At 40.4% G+C, this 18,753-nt stretch overlaps 1 protein-coding gene and 1 non-coding gene across 4 annotated transcripts in view; both read right to left on the bottom strand.

Moving 5' to 3' along the window:
* dennd2b (DENN domain containing 2B) overlaps positions 1-18,753 on the bottom strand; it is a 48,207-nt gene that overhangs the window by 3,269 nt on the left and 26,185 nt on the right. For all 3 annotated transcript variants that reach the window (XM_067588461.1, XM_067588470.1, XM_067588457.1), the window contains exons 5-17: positions 16,948-17,069; positions 16,366-16,581; positions 15,867-15,963; positions 15,644-15,688; positions 15,042-15,226; positions 14,025-14,134; positions 13,582-13,651; positions 12,058-12,135; positions 10,749-10,889; positions 10,383-10,531; positions 2,395-2,572; positions 1,377-1,418; positions 962-1,073 (exon numbers count right to left, since the gene is read on the bottom strand). In XM_067588461.1, coding sequence (XP_067444562.1) covers positions 962-1,073; positions 1,377-1,418; positions 2,395-2,572; positions 10,383-10,531; positions 10,749-10,889; positions 12,058-12,135; positions 13,582-13,651; positions 14,025-14,134; positions 15,042-15,226; positions 15,644-15,688; positions 15,867-15,963; positions 16,366-16,581; positions 16,948-17,069 — 1,545 coding nt within the window. The remainder of the gene's footprint in view (positions 1-961; positions 1,074-1,376; positions 1,419-2,394; positions 2,573-10,382; positions 10,532-10,748; positions 10,890-12,057; positions 12,136-13,581; positions 13,652-14,024; positions 14,135-15,041; positions 15,227-15,643; positions 15,689-15,866; positions 15,964-16,365; positions 16,582-16,947; positions 17,070-18,753) is intronic.
* Positions 244-315, bottom strand: trnae-uuc (transfer RNA glutamic acid (anticodon UUC)). Its single transcript has one exon. It is a non-coding gene; the product is annotated as a tRNA-Glu (tRNA).

Below are 18,753 nucleotides of genomic sequence, written 5' to 3' on the forward strand. Positions count from 1 at the left end.
GGAAGAGACGTGGAAAGCAGAAAGACAGAAAGTCTCTGCCACGTCTGGGCTCTCTTCCTGGTGAGTGTAAATACATGAAAGCGTGCACGTCATTCAAAAAGTAACATCTAGCATCTTGCATCTCGTCTCCATATTCTTGACTTCATTTTTGCTCTATGAAGTATTTTGTTACTGTTGTTTTAAAAGCTGCTTTACAAAATAAAGATATTATTGATCCCTTGGGAGGAATTGACAAAATTCAAGTTCCCATACCGGGAGTCGAACCCGGGCCGCCTGGGTGAAAACCAGGAATCCTAACCGCTAGACCATATGGGAGGTACATGTATATGGGTACAGGTATCAGGTTACAGCTGCAACTTGCAAAACATGACAATGTTCACAGCAATATTTTAATCTTAGCAACTGAATATGAACTGAAAGAAAACTGAGCCTGAAGCATATGGAAATACTGATTTAAATAACTTATATAATTCCACATGCGTATAAAAAAAGAATTAATCAAAATTGAAAATATATAAAAATGATGCGAAAAAGTTTGCTGCGTCTCTGGTACCGTCCTTGTGTTTGAAATCTTAAAAAAAATATTTTGAAAAGAAAAATACTTTAAAATTGCATCTTTGACTGTTTTTTTCTTCTCATAATTGCACATATGGTTGTTACAGGGTTGTTATATGACCGAATTATTTAGAATAATGAAAACCTTGTGGATCACATGAAAAATACGTATAATTTACTACCGTTCAGCTCAACACATACCTCTCATCAGCAGAAAAAAACATATTATTTCACTTCCCAGGTGAGCAATAGTGACTCACAGTGATGACGAGTCTCGTAGACGACAACATGATGTAAGTAGTGAGTTTCACACGGACTGACTGAACATGTTCTGCTACAGAAACTGTTTAAATTAACAAGGAGAACATCTGTCTTGATAGAGTGAGATGATTTGTCACTTATTCACCTTCGTCTGACTCGCTATCAGAGTCCTGATTGATGATGTCATTCCTCTGCTCCAGCGCTTGCTCAAGGGCTGCCTGAAGTTTCCGTGGCAACAGCGAGGCTTCGTCGTCCATCTATAAAACAACAGAAAACATTGCAGTCACCAGTGATAAACAACGTTTGGATAATTAATTTCAAAGGCAGAGAACTGCATGTTTTATCATCTTTCTTACTTTTTTTTCCCTGTTAAAGGGTTTTTTAGGGGGGAGTTTTTTCTTATCAGAATCAAATGTCTAAAAATAGATGATCTTGTGTTGCTGTACAGACTGTAAAGCCTCCTGAGGCAAATTTGTAATTTGTGATATTTGGCTATACAAATAAAATTATTTGACTTTGACTTAACCTTTATCTTTTGCTTCACAAGTTAACAGACAAACCTGTCGGATGAAGCGGTCAGTTCCCAGGTCGACCATTAAAGCCTGAGAAGAAGAAGAAGATAAGTGTGTCATGTTTCAGATGTAATAAAAACCAGCATCTCCTCATTTTTCCATGTTTTATATGTACTAATTGAGTAGCATGACTCACTAGGCCTGTCAAATTCCTCTGCCAAAATTATTTGTGAGATCTTCAGCTGCTATTTACTGGCTCTTTACCAACTGACCTCATCAGAACTACTTGAGGTGACTTGCTGTGTATCTGTGTGAAATGCTTACACAGACATGTACAGTATGAATGTAATATATGCAGGGTTTATTTCAGGGTCAGCAACACTTCACAGGCTTGCACTGTCTGAACTAAAGTCAAAGTTCAAAAAAGGTAGGACTTGAATCTTATAGATCTTTGCAGGTAACAAGAAACACTTTGAAAGCCATTTATTTAAAACACTCAACGCTTTTACTAAAAAGGAAATCAATAAGAAGCAAAAAGTCACATCTTATAAGTTAACCTGAACTATACAATATTTTGAAATGTGAAGCTGTTCACCAAATTTGCAACATGAGATCATTTCTGCTCATTAAATTTCACTTATCTAAATCTAAACTAAATGCATCTACAATTTGCGAGGGACAGTCATTTGTGATCTGCGTAAAAGCAGTGCGCACATGGTCTGAATGTTACCAACTAAAGTTGTGGCCTCAGTTTTGAATCATTTTCTATGGTTGGAAGTCACCTGGCTGGTTCCCTAATATAATAAGACCAGAGGCAGAGGAGGTTGAACAGATACAGCAGCAGCCAGCCAAACTTATAATGGAATTACTCTGAATCTGTATTGCTTTAGTTTATCAGCCAAGACAGAAATGTTCACTATTCCAAAAAAACAAGCTTCAATTAGAAAGAGAACAAAAAGAAACAGACTGAACAATCACCGATATCCATATAATCTAACAGACAACAGCGTTTGGGAAAGAAACTGCAACCAGATGGTCAGAGAGAATCCAGAGAGAGTGAACTTACCTCTTCTACAGGCAGCTCTTTAAGTTTAGGCAATGAGCTGGACAGCAGCCCCACCAGGAAGGGAGTGGGACAGCAGACAATATCCAACATGGACCCCGGCAGCACAGGGATGAAGGTGTGTTGCCAGGAGAAGGGGTAGAGCAGCGCCACCACTGCAAGCATGCAGCTGGACAGGGTACTGATAAAAAAAGAGGGCACACAACATCAATAACCTTCACACTCACACAACACCGCCCTGCAGGGGCCACACCAGATTCAACTAAAAGCAGGGCAGATGTTTCATGAGATAATGAAAACCTTTTTTTTCCCAGGCTGAAAGGGGAGTGGTGAGTTTTCCTAAACTTTTTCCTAAAACAGAGCCTTCTGCAATCAGGAACTTTTATAAAGTGAAAAAAAAAAGAATATCGCTGCTTCAAAATGTTTAAATCACCATCATTAAATCATTGACTGGGGGACATAGTGTACCATAAGTGCCTAAACAGTCTATTTCCATCTCTAAGTTCTTTCCCAAAGTTAAATTGACTACTTGATCCTCTTTTCCTTGAAACGGTTACTTTTATATGAGGCATATCAGCACAACTATGTACTCTGGCTTTGACACTTTGCTCTTCCTGCAGCCCATCTGAATAACAGCAGGAGCAAACAGACAGTTCTTACACTTTGACAAAAAGATTTTTTCTGAAGGACTCAACAATACAACAGCTTCTGGACAAGTTCTCTTAATGATTCAAAGCTTAATCTGGGTGCACTTCAACTTCTCCCGGAGTGTGAATCCATTTAATACAAACCACATAGATGTGAGTGATTCCCATGAATTGCATTATTATGACATTACTCTACTCTATCTGCAGGGGTGGCGTGACTCTGACATGTTGCTGTAGTTAAACTGGAGGCTTGTTGACGCAATACTAACAAGCACCAATTCGGTTTAACTTTGACAGCTGTGGTATAACATCAAGATCACAAATAGCAGCCCGTCTTTCTCACGATCCGTCGCTTGTTGACAGTGGCTGACCCTCCTCCCCTCTGTCCTCTACATACTGTCCAGTCCATGTACACAAAGAGAGTGAAAATAAACTGTGGGTCCAATCACACACACACACACACACACACACAAACACACACACACACACACAGTGGAGCACTAAATCAGTATGGATCAAGAACAAGACCAGGGATCAAACATGGTATGCAAACGCACCCCACTTGAGATATATACACTTTTAATGAGGAATGTTTTCTGTGGTTGCTGTCATCAACAGCAGACAGAACATCCAAGTAAACACAAGTTACTCCCTTTTATGTGACCTCATTTACACTGAGTTTCAGCTTCAGACGGAGAAACCTTTGAAGACCATACAGAGAACAGAGAGTATTTTAATCCATAATCAATGTGTTGAGATAAACGACAAACCCAGGCTATATGTTTGCCACAGGCCTTTTCATCTTAACTTCCCATGAGTCAAATTGCCAAGATTAAAATGTGTTTTCTTGACAGGGTAAAATAGAATTACACCAGTGAAAACCCAAAGGCTATAATAACCACAGCGTTCAGTCTTTTTAGGCCTCTTCCAGTTCACTCATAACATCAAGCACTTGCAGCTTTGCTTTGGCCGGTCTAATTTCCATTTGCCTGAGGAGGGTTTTATAATTCCTAACAGATCCCGTCTCCTGGGTTTGACGAGTTCCAACAGGGAGTGATGGGGCACAGATCTCTGAAAACCTTCGCCACAGGCTACACGCGGTCCGACACAACACTGATACCAAAAGGATCAATTACACTCATTCCTCAACCACACACTCCTGGGAGGAGATGAACTTGCAGTGAAAACACTCTGCACTACCAGAGGTTGCCACTCAACTCTGGAAAAAGTGAGGGACATTCGTGTTATATCCAGACTCCAAGATCACACATGGGTCATAATAAAAGCCATACAAAGAGAAATGACTTCTAAAAGGTGAGGATAACATACAAGTAACAGGAAATTAAACATCCTGAATTAAGGCGGAGTGGGTAAAGGAGAGTTTGGGGGCAATGTCCCCTTTAACTTCAGCATTTGACACTTCTTTGTTATTTTGTGATATGTATATGACGTGTATATTGTGTATATATGTACATACTACTAATGTTTTTTTTATTTTGTCCCTCTTTAAAACATACAAGAGAAGGACAAATTAACTCAAAACCTTTTAGGCTACACAAAGCATAGCTAAAAGAGGACTAATTTGTAGTTTGAGCAAAAAGTTGCCCTTTTATATATTAAGCAGATATGGAGCCAAATTAGCACTGATTTGTATTTTGGGCTATGTGACGAATATAATTTCAATATTCACTCTCCTTTCAGCTCTCATTTGGTCTCCACCAACTCCTGAGGGAAATATCTGGCTTTCAGCCACTAAACGTTCCTCTATGTTCGCCAGCTAGTTGCTAACTCTTCCTGTCTGCCATTTAGTGCTAGGCATGAAGCATACAGTGGATTTATCTGAGCCTTTTTTACTGAAAACAGCTGCCTGTTGTTGCTGGAAACAAGAAGCTCATGAGAGCAGTGAGAGTGAAAAAAACCCCAGTAAAGTCATGGGCCGTAAAACCAAAACAATTAGCTGAAAGATGCTAAAACTGATGGGGAACTGCAGAGTTGGCTGTTAACTCTAGTTGGTTACTAAAAGCCACACCTTTCACATCACACATGGTCATTTGAACTGTTGTTAATATAGAAATATTGATCAGAGCAACTTTAATGAAACAAAAATGTAACCCCACAATTCTACATAACATCACACAAGCATAAATATTCTAAGATTATAGTACAAGAACTAAATTTAATTACAGAAATACATATAAAAGTTATTATGCCAGCATATCCTGGGAAAATAGAAAAGAAGCAGGTCTTCAGAGGTGAGGTCTGTGCAGAGCTGTTATGTGTTGAGGTTTGGGAGCTAATCCTGGCATATTAGCTCTCGTAGGTCTGCCAGGCCTGGTTCAGTGTGTGTGAGGCTAAACTGGCAGATACTCCAGGAAACATGGGATCGAGAGGCTTAGTCAGTGAAACCCAGAGGAGGAGGGAAAATTTCAGTGTCCGAGAAAGAGAGGGAGGGAGACAAAAGCCTGTGCCACCACATGCTTCACAGCTCTACTAAAGCACCGCACTGTGTCTACCAGTCTTGGCTCTGAAAAGTCTTGATTCCACAGGACAAAGAGGACTAGGCTGAGAGCAAACTGATCCACAGCTGTCAGACACCAGCTGTGCTGCAAAGCTCTGCAAAACCATTCTTCAATGTTAAAGCGCTTCCCAAGGTCAAAATAACACCTAGAAATCATATAAAGAGGCAGTAGAGTACATATAGACCTATAGGATTTCTATGACAAGCTGTGCAGGGTGTATTTTTATCCTCTTGCAGAATGTTCTCCGCTCCCTTAGTCCCCAAATGGTTTTCCCTCTCTTCCTGTCTATAAGGCTCTCCACCTCCAGCTCTCTGTCTCGGCTCCCTCTCTCCACAGACGGCAGCAGAAGCCATTTTACAATGAAAAATGTCTTCCCGATGGGAAACCCTATACATGTTCTTATTAAAACTACAATAATGTCTGAGTTTGATCAAGGCTGTCTAGAGAGCAGATGAATGTGTGCAGGTGTTTGTGTATACGAGCGCCCACATGTGTATGTGAGCGTCTACACAGGGATGTAAACATTCACGAAAGCGACACTGATGTAAAAATCAGCTGTTCAGGCTCTGGTAATGGCCGGGTACCTCCTCTTCTCTTTGAAAAACAGAAACATTTCACATGTTTACAGTGTGTGGATTTCACTCTACCTCTCGAGTTAAATACCACATGGGAAACCAGTTAAGTTGTTAAAAGTGGTTTTGGCCTTTTGCCAGCACTGCAGAGCATGTTAGAAAAAGTGTTTGAGAATAATGGAGGACTAAATGAAATGAACTTGATTAGAAAAACGCCAGCAGCAGTGACGATAACTCTACCTGTCTGAGGTTTAAACATGTTGGGGCTCTATATGCCTCGAACTCACTTTCAGAACAGTAGATTATAACAAAAGCAAAACAAACTTTTTACTATCCAGTTGTTTTTTTTAAGATATGTTTTTGGGCGTTTTTAAATGGAGAGCTGATAGTGGAGAAGCAGACAGGAAACAAGGAGAGAGAGAGGGATATGACATGCAGCGAGGGTCTACAAGCCAGAGTCAATCCAGGGACGTTGCGGTTATGTGGCATGTGCTGTGGCATTCGGCTACCAGGGCACTCCTCAATAATCAGTTTTGAGTTTGCTTTTGGCAGAGATGGAGATGAACAAAATGAACAGCATTAAGGAGAAACCAGAGAGGGTCTATGCAGAAACCCAAGCAGCCGCCTGTACCACAGAAAAGTGAGCATGATTAATTCAACATGGCCAAGAGAAAAGCTTTCAGAGCCATTGTTTAGTTTACCTCTACAGTCCCCTCCTTTTCACTCTTCCATTCTCTCCTCCTCTCAAACAAAGACTTCTCAGCTTTCATTATATCCCTCCCTTCTTCTTTGCTACCAAAATCAGTATGTGAGACACACACTTACTGTAACAAATATTATGTGAGTGTGGTGAATCTAATTATTGTGATGCAGGGAGGATTGAATCATCTCAACCTGTGGTTCTCAAACTGGAGGGACAACGACGCTGTGACATGTAGAAACATGTACAGTTAAAATAATACGATTCATTAAGGACTATAACCAACCATGTGCACTGATGCTTGCAGGGAAATAAAGAGCTGATGCTCACTGAGCAAACACATCAGTCGTAGCCAAAATATGACGAAGCCTATCTTGCTCTCAAGTTCATTATCAATCTAGAGGTAAAGATTTGTGTCTTGTGTGTCTAATACATTTTACATTTACATTTTGTCATTTGACAGACGCTTTTACCCAAAGCGACTTAAAAGCGAGGCAAGACAATCATGCGTTAGAGGACAGCGATTCAAAAAGAGCCATGGTACAAATTCTCAAGTAGCTGACCAGGTACAAGTGCAGTGAGCGCTGTTATTAAAGTATTATTATTATTAAAGTGAAAAACAAATACAAGTGCATAAGAAATGCCATAAATAACTTAATAAATAAATTTACTTGAAAATATAACATACATTTCTTTTGTGCAAACATTTTTGTCTTATTGGTTGATAAAAAGTTTATTGGATTTATGCTCGGGAGGGTGTGATGCTTTTTTTGGTCATCCAAAGTGGGACTTGACAGAAAAAGGTTTGAGAACTACCGAACAATGGAGTCACATCAGGGAAAGTCATTAAGATCCAAAATGCGTAAAATTCTTACTGTAGGAGTACTTCATCACCATGCCAAGAGATAAATCCAGACATGCACGCACAATTTGGTAACCGTCCTCAACCTTTGCCTGAGGACTGACAGAGGTTGTTTACATAAGTCTACAGCACCGACAAAACTCACCCAGCATCTGCAGGCCAATTGAATTAAGCAATTACTAAGTGACATAGCTGATGATAAATTCATCTGACTTGGCATCCGATGTGTTATTACGGGCAGCAGATGGTGAACGATCACTTAAAAGAAATTGTCTTTGCAGACTTTCATGTAGAAGCAACAACCTCCTTTGATAAAAAAAAAAACAAAACCTAAAGGTTTCGGTGTAATATTACAACAGGTAAGCGAACGCTACATGCCAAAGAAACAGAGGGTAGAAGATCCCACAGAGAACGATTTCCTAACATGGCTTTTCCTCTCAGTTCCTGCTTGTATTGGATATACATTTCAAGGCAAAGAAAAATACATCATGCTCTACTGGCGAGGTATTTTGGGAATGGATTATTATACAAGAGCCCCGGTGGGAGCAGCCCTTTTATCATAGAAGTCATTAATGCTGCAGTGAGGCCCTGTCACTGTTTTCAAAAGAAACCAAAACACAGGAGCTCTGCATGTATACATGCACGCTCGCACATTAAAATCCACATACACGCACATAGGGTTTGAGCTGATCACACAGTAAACGGCATCAATCAAGGATAGTGACTGTATGTTTAAGCCACAAAATTATAGATTTCATTTTGTAATTTTCTTTTTTGTAGTTATTTCAGTTTTCTGTAACTTAATTTGCAGTTTGAAAATGTAATATATGTATCTACTTTCACTGCAAGTATTGTAACTAGTGTTCTGCTTCATAGTAATTTAACCACGTGCAAATTTATGACCATTTTAAATTTGAATGGTGGCACTGTGTATGTTAAAAAGGCTCAGACACTGCATGCTCTGTTACACAAAACACCATTTTATAATACATTAAATTATGTACTATATGACTGAATCTTTTATGGTGATTGAATTAGTTTTTTTAGAAGTTTATAAGTATATTTCTTTTAGTCAGTTACAAAGATTGTGATTAATTACTGTCTTGAAAGATGTATATAAGGGACATTATCACTGTCTTGGACAATATATTATAATAGTATGTGTTATGAGTCATGAGTTAGTTCATGATTCCCACCCAGTGTCTCCTTGATGTTATCACCTCTGGTAATGAGCATCTAAGACTGATTTTCTCAAGGGACACAGAGAGTGCCGCCGCTCATACGCAGGGAGTGAACGTGGCATCATAAGTCAAACGGTGACAGTCGAGCCACAGATCAGAGGGCAGAGTCGCGCACACAGGAAGTGCATTCCTTCCCCTCACAGTCACTGCCCCCACTGATGTTTGTTTAAACTGGGCTCTGATACATGGAGAGATTACTTCTCTCCTCAAATCTCCTCCCACTCCACCCTTGCCTCCAACGCTCCAAAAGTACCCCTCTCTATTCTGTAACAAGAGGACAGACTGGGACACCGAGTCCTCAGAGACCCTTCACATCTTATCAGCCCCACCCTATTCTCCTCTGGCAGTGACGCTCATTTCTGTGACCCACTTTAGTTCAGGCCTGACTGACTGACTGACTGACTGACTAAATAACCTGTTGTCTGACCTTTGCATTCTAATCAATGTAATCAATTAGTTCCACACATGAGGCAACCATTAGACCCCAGCTGACAAGTATACGGCTAGGTGTATATGCATGTTTGTCAGAAGTTACAAGCAAAGTAACTACAATTCTTCCATCATCAGTCGGGACAGGCTGAGGGACACAAGCTGACTCTGTCAGGGTGACTGTTTGTGAAAGTAAAGAGATATTTATGAGTTTTGCAGTGAGCCAGACCTGAATATGGTCTTTTGACTGTCATATGATCATAATATCTGTAGTCACATGCCATGCCAACTAACTTAAGTTATTTTGCAATGGAAATTAAAACAAATAAAAAAAGCCAGTCATGTAGAGGAAATTTTATCCTTAAGTATGTTGGATGATAGACATTAAGTGAATTCTCTTCAGAAAAGTCAGAAACTGAACTAACTATAATAACTGCTGAGAAATATTACTGCCGACATGACTTTATGGGGAAAAACTAATCTAGAAATACAAGATGTATCCTGTACACTGAACACTGAAATGCAGTTCTGTAAAAGTTCCATCCATGAGTGATATTTAACCATCTATTCATCCATTCATCCATGTTGAGGCTCTTGGGAGGGCTGAAGCCTGTGAGGGCTCACATGAATTCATTTAAATGAACTTTCACTCCATTGTTCTTGAGACTGCATTATTTTGTTAAAAATTCATGAAATCATCGATTGTGAAATAATCTTGTTTTTGAACAAATTATTTAAAAATATGTACAAAGGGTCAAACAAAGGTAACAGACCAAATCTCTCACAGTGCAAGAGGAACAAGACTGCCCTGTCGTGACAAGCCTTTGTTTCAGTGAAATTACTATATTTTGCAGATAATGACAAAGATGATTCACTTTTGCTAGTGTAATACTATTACTGAGATGGTTATCAGTATTTATTATACTGCCTGTTTCAGAAAAATGTTCCCTTTCTCTCTTCATCAAAGCATTTCACTGCAGGGGGAAAGACTTATGACTAACTGAAGGTGGTGGAGCTTCACCTGAGTTTATCAGCCACAAAGATGACTCTGCGCTCCAGCAGCAGCGAGGCAAAGACACGTATCACCTGCCGTACACTGAGGCAACTGAACAGACTGTCAAAGTCCACATGCTCCAGTCTGGAGTCGGTGGGCCGCCTCAGCTCGATGACCTAAACAAACACAAAGAACTGGAATTTAAGTCATCGCAGATTGTAGACTTCATTAACATTTTCTGTCACACAACTGACTGTGAAAACAATGCAAGTAACTAAAGGAAGTTTTAATGAAACATCCTATCAGATGAGAGCTACCAAGACCATGTGATGGGTATAATAAAAGTCAGAACAGAAAAAAAGAGTTGTGTTCTGCTCTATCAGCAGCTCTGACCTCATTTCCTGCACCAGGCAGAAAGGTCTTCACTTTGATGATCTTCCCTGGTGCAGGGAAGGGTGACTCCATCAAACTCCTCATAAAGGGATAGACCAGGGCTGCAGAGATGCCTCGCCGCCTCTCCACCTCATCCAGGATCTAAACATTGAGAGGAAAAAGCATTATTTCCTCAACATATTTCAAGTGACATCAACAACGCACAAGTCTCAGTGGAAATGTATTCCTATAAATTGGTCCATAGTGCTTTATCTACCTATCTGTCTATATACATATACATATATATACATCAAGGGTAATAACCATGGAAATATAACATATTGTTATGTATCTGAGCACTAGCAATTGTCTGGAACTCAGTATTCGTTTTCTGTTTTGAAAAATAGCAAATTCATTTCTTTCCATGCCTGTGTGATTGGAAAATTCCACCCAGTTTGCCTGTCTGCCTGTTTTGGTCCAAGCTGCCTCCTGTCTGGAAAGTTGATTGGAGAATCACTCTTATTCAAGGTCATATGATATCACCTCGCTCTCCATCTCTCTGTTTGTCTGTCTGTCTCTCTCACACACAACTACCTCTGAAATCATACACTGCCATCCTCTCTCATTTACCTGGAAAACACTTAAAAGTCTTCAAAGCAAAAAATTAGATTCATTCACAGGTGTGCTGCTGTACCATCCATAAAATAGAGCCATTTGAGACATTCACTCTTGAAATATCACATGATGTAAAACCAGACAAACCATAGTACAAGTACACAATTATAAAAGCATCAATAGCTACATGGCACAACTATTCTGCTTTAACTCAACTAAAACATTTCAGACTTTTCATTTCAGGTTTCATATTTGCCAACTTTTGATCGCACTTCGCCTACAGACTTAAAAGGCTTCACAAGGACGCCATTATTAAACACTGAATACCGCACATGTTTGCATATTGAAACATACCATGCTATTTTATTTTCACGTCATCTAGCAGCTACTTTGTTTCACCAGTCTGGACTCAATCACTTTGAATTAAAAAGTAATCAGATAAGGCTGAAAAAGTCAAACACACCGACAGCTCTGCTCTTTGTTAGCACCACTGAGACAAAAGCGAAGGAAACAATTACTCTGTGAAATCAGAAAAGTGAAAAAAAGAGACTGAAATAAGGTTTATCAATGAACAGGCATTCAGCAGAAGGTCTGCTGAATGTCATTTACTTCAGCTATGAGAGGGGTTAACCACAGCTACACCACACACACAGCTAGCTGACTGTGGCTGCCTATATGTGTTTGTGTGCATGTGAATGGACAAGACTGAGCTCACCGTGGAGAACAAGTCAAAACAGCCCAGTCTGCTGATGACACAGTACACCTCTGGAAGGCGAGGTCCTTTCCCGCTCGGCTGTAAGAGAAAGCATAAGAAACTGATTGGTGATGACGGACTCGGTTTTAATAATGAGACAGTGACTTTTTTCTTATCAAAGGGTGTGGGATGTATTTAAAAAACAAATACATAAAGGATCAGACTATGATAATATACAGATAAATTGTTTAAATACTGTAGCTGAAGTCTAAAATCTAGTCATCTGAGGTGAAAGTCTTTCATGTGGATACCAACTTCCTAAACACAGGTGATTTATCTGCTTCTGCTGATCGTATCTACCTTCCTATGTACACTCAGAGACCATTATGTGCTTCCAGACTTTGGGGGCGCAGGCACAGACACTCAAACACACAGACACAAATGAACACAAGCACTCAAGAAACGCCAAACCACTTGTCCATATTAGGTATACAATTTTCTCCTCTTGTTTCTCCTCCGCTTTTCCAAATGGATGATTAAATCAACTATGTGGAGCTTGATTCAAGTCCTCAGGAATGCTTGGTTACTGCCAACTGCTGGACAGACAGCGGGGAGGAAACAAAGTTACTGGAGGAGAGCGGCTCACCTCTTCCTCTACCTTCATTAAAATCTGCTTCTATTGAGAGGAATTTCAGTCCATCAGAGGACATCATGCATGAGAGCAGCATAACTTAGTCTGGTCAAAGAATTCAAAAAGATGTTACCCAGCACATACAGAGTTGTAGAGACACTCCCAGTAAACCTCTGAGAACATACACACTGCAGTACTGTAAACACACTCAGAAATACCAAACGGCAAACAAAATCACCACCACATTCACAGAATCCCACACAGTCATGCTCAGTGCCCGCAAGCTAAATGGGAAGCTCAACAAAAAACTTCAAAGTGCTCTGCAGCCTCATTATATAGAGGAAACGTTCCACAATGACAAAGTTAAAATTTTTCATGGTTTCTCTTTGTCTTGCCTTTCCTGAGAAACTCTTGTTAAATCGAATGAGTCAATTTTAACTGGGGTTCAGCTTAAATTATTATTATGCGCTTTCTGACTATTACTGAATTTTTTGCAGTATTAACTCTATTAAGATTACATGTAATTATCTTTTTGTAAGATCATTTTATGATTATATCACACTCAAACTAAATGTATAATATCAGATTACATGTAATATTACACTGCTGTTGCATTTATTTCCTGGACAAACCTGAACAACAAAAGGATGAAAAGTCCCTGCACCCTCCTGCAGATTAGTTGCTGCAATCATAAGTGTGTGAATCTTTTTTGTGTTCCAACATGTTTCACACCCGTCATGTTTTGTTTTTGTTTTGTTTTTTTATCGATTTTCTTTCCTGCTGCAACAATGGACAGTCACGCAACACACAGGAAGACCGTATCACATGTTCGAATGAAAAGGTCTGTCACAACAAACAAGGCTCAGCAGGGTGTGAACAGGGAGCAGAGGACGGGGAGCTGAACGGTGGCTTACCAGCAGGCGTCTGCAGTACCCGAACCTCCTGCTGCCGTCCTCTCCCGTCAACATAAAGGAGAAGGTCTCACTGTAGCAAAGAACAAGTGAATACAGATGAAAATCAACATGAATAAACATAGTAAGGTAGGCAGGTACAGACAGAGCTCCTATCAGCTGCTGTATTACACAGATAAAGATGTTATCCTTCATATCAGCAATAACAGGGTGGAGGTGTTTTCAAGATAATCACACTGAACAGCTGTGTTGCTAAGCGTTACATAAAATAATAATTGATAACATATGTAGCTTCACAATGCTCTGCGTGCACAGTAGTTAGGTAGGTAGTTCATTTCCTCTAAACTTTCTTTATACAATAGTTGATATGTTGTAACAACAAACAGACAGTAGACCAGTTTGTAATAATAAATTTGACCCTGAATGTGGAGGATTCTCAGCCATACCTGGAGTACTCAGATACAGGACTCCAGTCTTTTGCATCAGGGAAACAAAACTGAGGAATGGCTTTGAGCCTCTGTTCGGCCTCCCTTATCTGCTTGGTGGGCCTCTCTAGCTGTGGGAGGAGAGGAGAGGAGAGGAGAGGAGTGGAGAGGAGAGGAGTGGAGAGGAGAGGAGAAGAGAAGAAAGGAGAGGAGAGGAGAGGAGAGGAGAGAAGAGGAGAGGAGAGGAGAGGAGAAGAGTTTCAATTAGCTCTTACTCATTCAGACAATTCTGGCCTCCTTTTTTAAAGATCCCCATAGATCTCAGAGTGCCCAGACTAACAGTTCTCCCATGCAGGCTTAAACCTTTGCCCTGTCCGACTCTCATCATCTTAACAATTAAGTGTATGTTTCCTCCTTCCTGGCTGGCAGACATGTACTTCTCCCAAGGGACACTTCTGCTGAACCAAATCTTAACATCTTTAAAATATGTCTTTGAATAATTGCTACAGAAATGGGTTCTGGTGTTTGCAACAGGCTCCCAAGACTCCCTTGGCACTGTGTTATAAATCTTAAAGATACCCTGTGCAGTTTCTGACCACTAGTAGTGCTAGGGAGCAATGTTTTTAAGAATGGGTCCCTGTTTTATTTATATTGTGCACAAATATTCTTGTGCACTACAAGCAAAGAGTAAACAACAGGTAAAATCTGCTGTGATCCACATGCAAAATGTTTATTAATATTATTAATAAAACCATTTAAAATAGTTTTTCTCATTTAACTACATATTGACCCTCCAGCCTGCGATTCAAATTACATCAAATCTTACAGACAAGGTCTGCAGCGATGTATCTGTGCAGTATTTTGGATTTATAATTTCTGAGCTAAAACAGGTCCTATGAAGCATTTTCGGGGGCACTGATACATGGACGTTTTGGATTTTTGCTCCATGTAAAAATAAATTCAGTCACTGAGGATATATGTTATGCCAGATGTAAAAGGTCCAACAGCAGGTTTCAGTTACAATTGTCATGACTTTACCTTGGGGAACTGATAGGTGACCTCTGGGGAGTAGGAGTTTTTGCTGGGTTTCTTTTTCAGAGAAACAACCACAAAATACTCAAAGAGTTCTCTCTCCTGCCACTCAATAAGCTGCAGCTCCAGTGTGCGGTAGCTGGGGGCCCGTCGAAGGATGGACTGCAGTTTCAACAACCTCTGGGTGTGAGCTGAGGAGGGAAGGAAGCATTCATTCACACTGAAATGCAACTTTAGACTCACAGTGAATTAATCTTCAGCCTGTCAAGAAATTATAATATATATGTTGCTGTACTTGCTGTTGTGATTCACTTTCACTGACACCACTGATCGCTCATGTCAATAACAGACATAAAACAAAAATCTCATAAGTATTCATTTGTTTCATTAAATTTGACATGTAATAAATGTTGAATGATTTACTGGTAATCCATGCATATGGCAAATGTTTTGGTCACAATTCATCCAGTCAAGCAAGGTAATTTATTAAAACCAAAACTGCCATGTGAAGCTGCTCCACAAACAGAGAAAAACAGCTCCAAGAAAAAGCTGAGAACAAACAGAAGTCCAGCACCTCAACCCTGGAAATGGACTTTGTGGTCACTCACCTTTGAACCTGTCATCAGAGTCGCTCTCACTCTCGCTGTTGTCATCTGGAGGCAGACATGAGACAAACAAGAAGATATTTTACGGGTCAAAGGGCAATTCCACAAACATGTGTTTATGTCACAAGAAGGAACACAGCTAGAACTCTATGTGGGTGGCTGAGATGCAAATATTTACACACTTATCTAGCCAGTGGATAAAGGGGGGAAAAAAAAGAACCCTTACCTCTCAAAGATGCAGTCTCAACATTGGACATGGACAGCTTCTTAAGCCTCTTCTTCCCACGTTTAGTGCAGTAAATGGAGTTGATCCTCTGGACCAGCTGTAAACACAGGAAAGAAGAGATTCTCTGTTGGGAAATCTCAACTTTTGTTTCTTTTGATCATAAGTATAAAGGAAGTAGTTGGTGTACCTAGCCAAAAGTAACACTGTAAAATACTGTACATGCTTTAAGGGTTGCAGAAAAATAGAACTTAATGGCTTAAATGAGAGTTAGGTACCACAAGGGCTTAAACTCAAGCAGTGATTACATGCATTGAAGCACTGTGTAACAATATCTATTGTCTAAATGAAGGCATTATAAATGATCCCGATCTGCTCTGACTCTGACTGGGTTTTCTACAGAAACCTGAGCTGGTCTGAGAAGCCGGAGAGGACCAAGAACACAGACAGTGCTCTGCAAGGATTTAGTGAAGGTGTTTGTGTAGGATCTAGCCATGTTTACCTTTGGGATCCTCCAGTGCCTGTGTGAGGCCAGGGTATCACTGGTGCCACAGAGGCTATCATCCAGCAGGCCACAAGGTGAAGCTGATATACCCCGCTGGGGGAGAAGCAGCATTTCATCATGGCTGTGGCGTTTGCACAACTGTGACAGCCGGTGGCTCTTCCTGTCGCTGCCCCCAGTGAGGCGAAGGGACTGGCTACTGGGTTTGGAAGGCAACTAGTCACAGAGAACAGAATATAGAAGGTTTAATACATTTCACCTGGTATTCGTCCCAGTCCATTAATTCAAGATGTTTTACTTTTTTTTTTAATGATGTAAAAAAGATTCCCATTTTTTAAGGGAGACAAGTGCTTCATGGGAGACAAATCTGCCACTGGACCTGTCTATGGAACATCACCAGGTCAAACTTTTTCCTGTAGCGTAACAAACGAGGTATGAGATTCTTTAGAGGATCTTGTCCAGGATATTCAGCACTGACATCCAGTGAGGGGATTCACTTTTCCACATAAAAAAAACATATAAGCTCTATTTACAAGAGGGAAACATACCAGTGCTGTCAATCCCAGCAGGCTTATGACTTACCTGAGGTGGAGAGTTCAGTTTCCTGTCCATGGTGGTCCAAGATCTATTGCTGTCCAAAAGACAAGACTTTCGACCCAAACTCCTCCGCTTCAGGTCAACATCCTCGTATGGGTTCTCCTTCTCTGTGGAATGATGTAGATATTCAGTGTGGCTCAAACGTAATGTCAAGAGCAAAGCCAACAACTGTCAGAGGCTGTTTTTGACAGAAGACAGAAGAGGTTGTGGGGTCAAATAGGGCAAACAGGGCAGTAAAGGGTGTGAGGGGCACAAAAGAGCCTCCCTATGGTTTGTCTGAAAGGAGATGAGTCATTAAAGGTAAGTCAAAGGTCACTCCCAGCTAGCTCAAGTGAACTCCCTTTTTTCAAAACAGTTGCTGTTGGCACTGGGCCCCACAGGCCCCACTGGGCCCAGCTGAAACTGCTGGACGCAACGCTGCTGGTGAGTCACTGTCCAGGCATGCAAACTGTCTGCTCTCAGTGAGGAAGAAGAGGGTCATCTTCTTAGACAATGATTCTGGATATAGAAGTTAAATGTTTGTAGAAATATGATTAAAATAGCCGTTGTTATACAGTACCAGTCAAAATTTTGGACACATTTTCCCATTCATTTGAATGAGAAAGCGTGTCCAAACTTTTGACTGGTACTGTGCCTATTTTTCTTTGTTGTGAAGTACTGAAGCATTTTTCATACTATTATACTATATTGTCCACTGTGAATAACTTACGTATAAAGTGAAGAGGTTGAGATATGTAGCATAGCAAGCTAGCAAAGCTCTGTAAACGGCACCACATTCCCGCACAAGCACAGTGGTGTCTGCCTTACACAGAACTACTCTCTAGAGACTGAAAACGTGATTGCTGTCATTAGCCTTAGGAGCTGTTTCTAAACAAACTACCATGCCCAAACTCTTCCGGGCCTAGGAGGATGTCACCCAGCGCAGCAGTGAGGCTTATTGATATGTTTTTATTAGTTTTTGGACAACAACGGAGGTCTATGGCCCAGTGAAATACGATATATGAGGCTTTGGATACAATTCTTGTAAGCAGGATGAGTTCTTTGTTAGTTTGGCTCTGCACATGACAATAAGAAAAATATAGAGCAGAGCCATACGCTTTGAGACTCTGACTAGGGTCTACTTACTCACTTCATTTTAAGGACTGACATGAAAAATGCAACACTGCATCTAAACAAGTCCCAATAAGCACAGACCTTGCTACTGTATTCTCTGTAGATACTTCAGTCGATAGATGATAGCAGAAAAGGAAAGAAAGGCACATTACAGAGCACTGCACAGCTCTCACTGATGTCACCTGGCAGAGAGCCAACTTCAATAAAGAGAAAACTTGTGTAACACCACAGTCCATGTCTATTCAGACATGCGCTCTGAGAATAGCTTTTTGGCAGGGTCTGAAAAAGGTTGTGAGAAAGTGAAGAAACCACACTGAAGTATAAAAACAGAGCCAGATGGTGTCGAAATGCATGAGAGGAACTTTTAAAAGAAAGAAAAGCAGTGTTATCTGTTAATAGAAAGGAAAAAAACAAAACCTATTTAGTAGCTGTGTTCCTTCTTCCTGAGTATGTTAGCGGAAAACCTGATGAACTCACAAAGTCAAATAATGATTGTGCATGTTAAAAATGATTAACATTAACCTACAGGCAGAGCTTTGTTCTGTTCTTTATTTTTAGGTTAACTATTAAACCTGTTTTAGGTAAACTGCAAATGCTGTACATTGTAAATTAGCTTACTGGAGTGATTTTCTGTGCATCATTGAAGCTGAGGAGCGGAATAAGAGGGCTTAGTCTGAC

Source organism: Thunnus thynnus, chromosome 1 (assembly GCF_963924715.1).
Source record: "Thunnus thynnus chromosome 1, fThuThy2.1, whole genome shotgun sequence".
Taxonomy (NCBI): domain Eukaryota; kingdom Metazoa; phylum Chordata; class Actinopteri; order Scombriformes; family Scombridae; genus Thunnus; species Thunnus thynnus.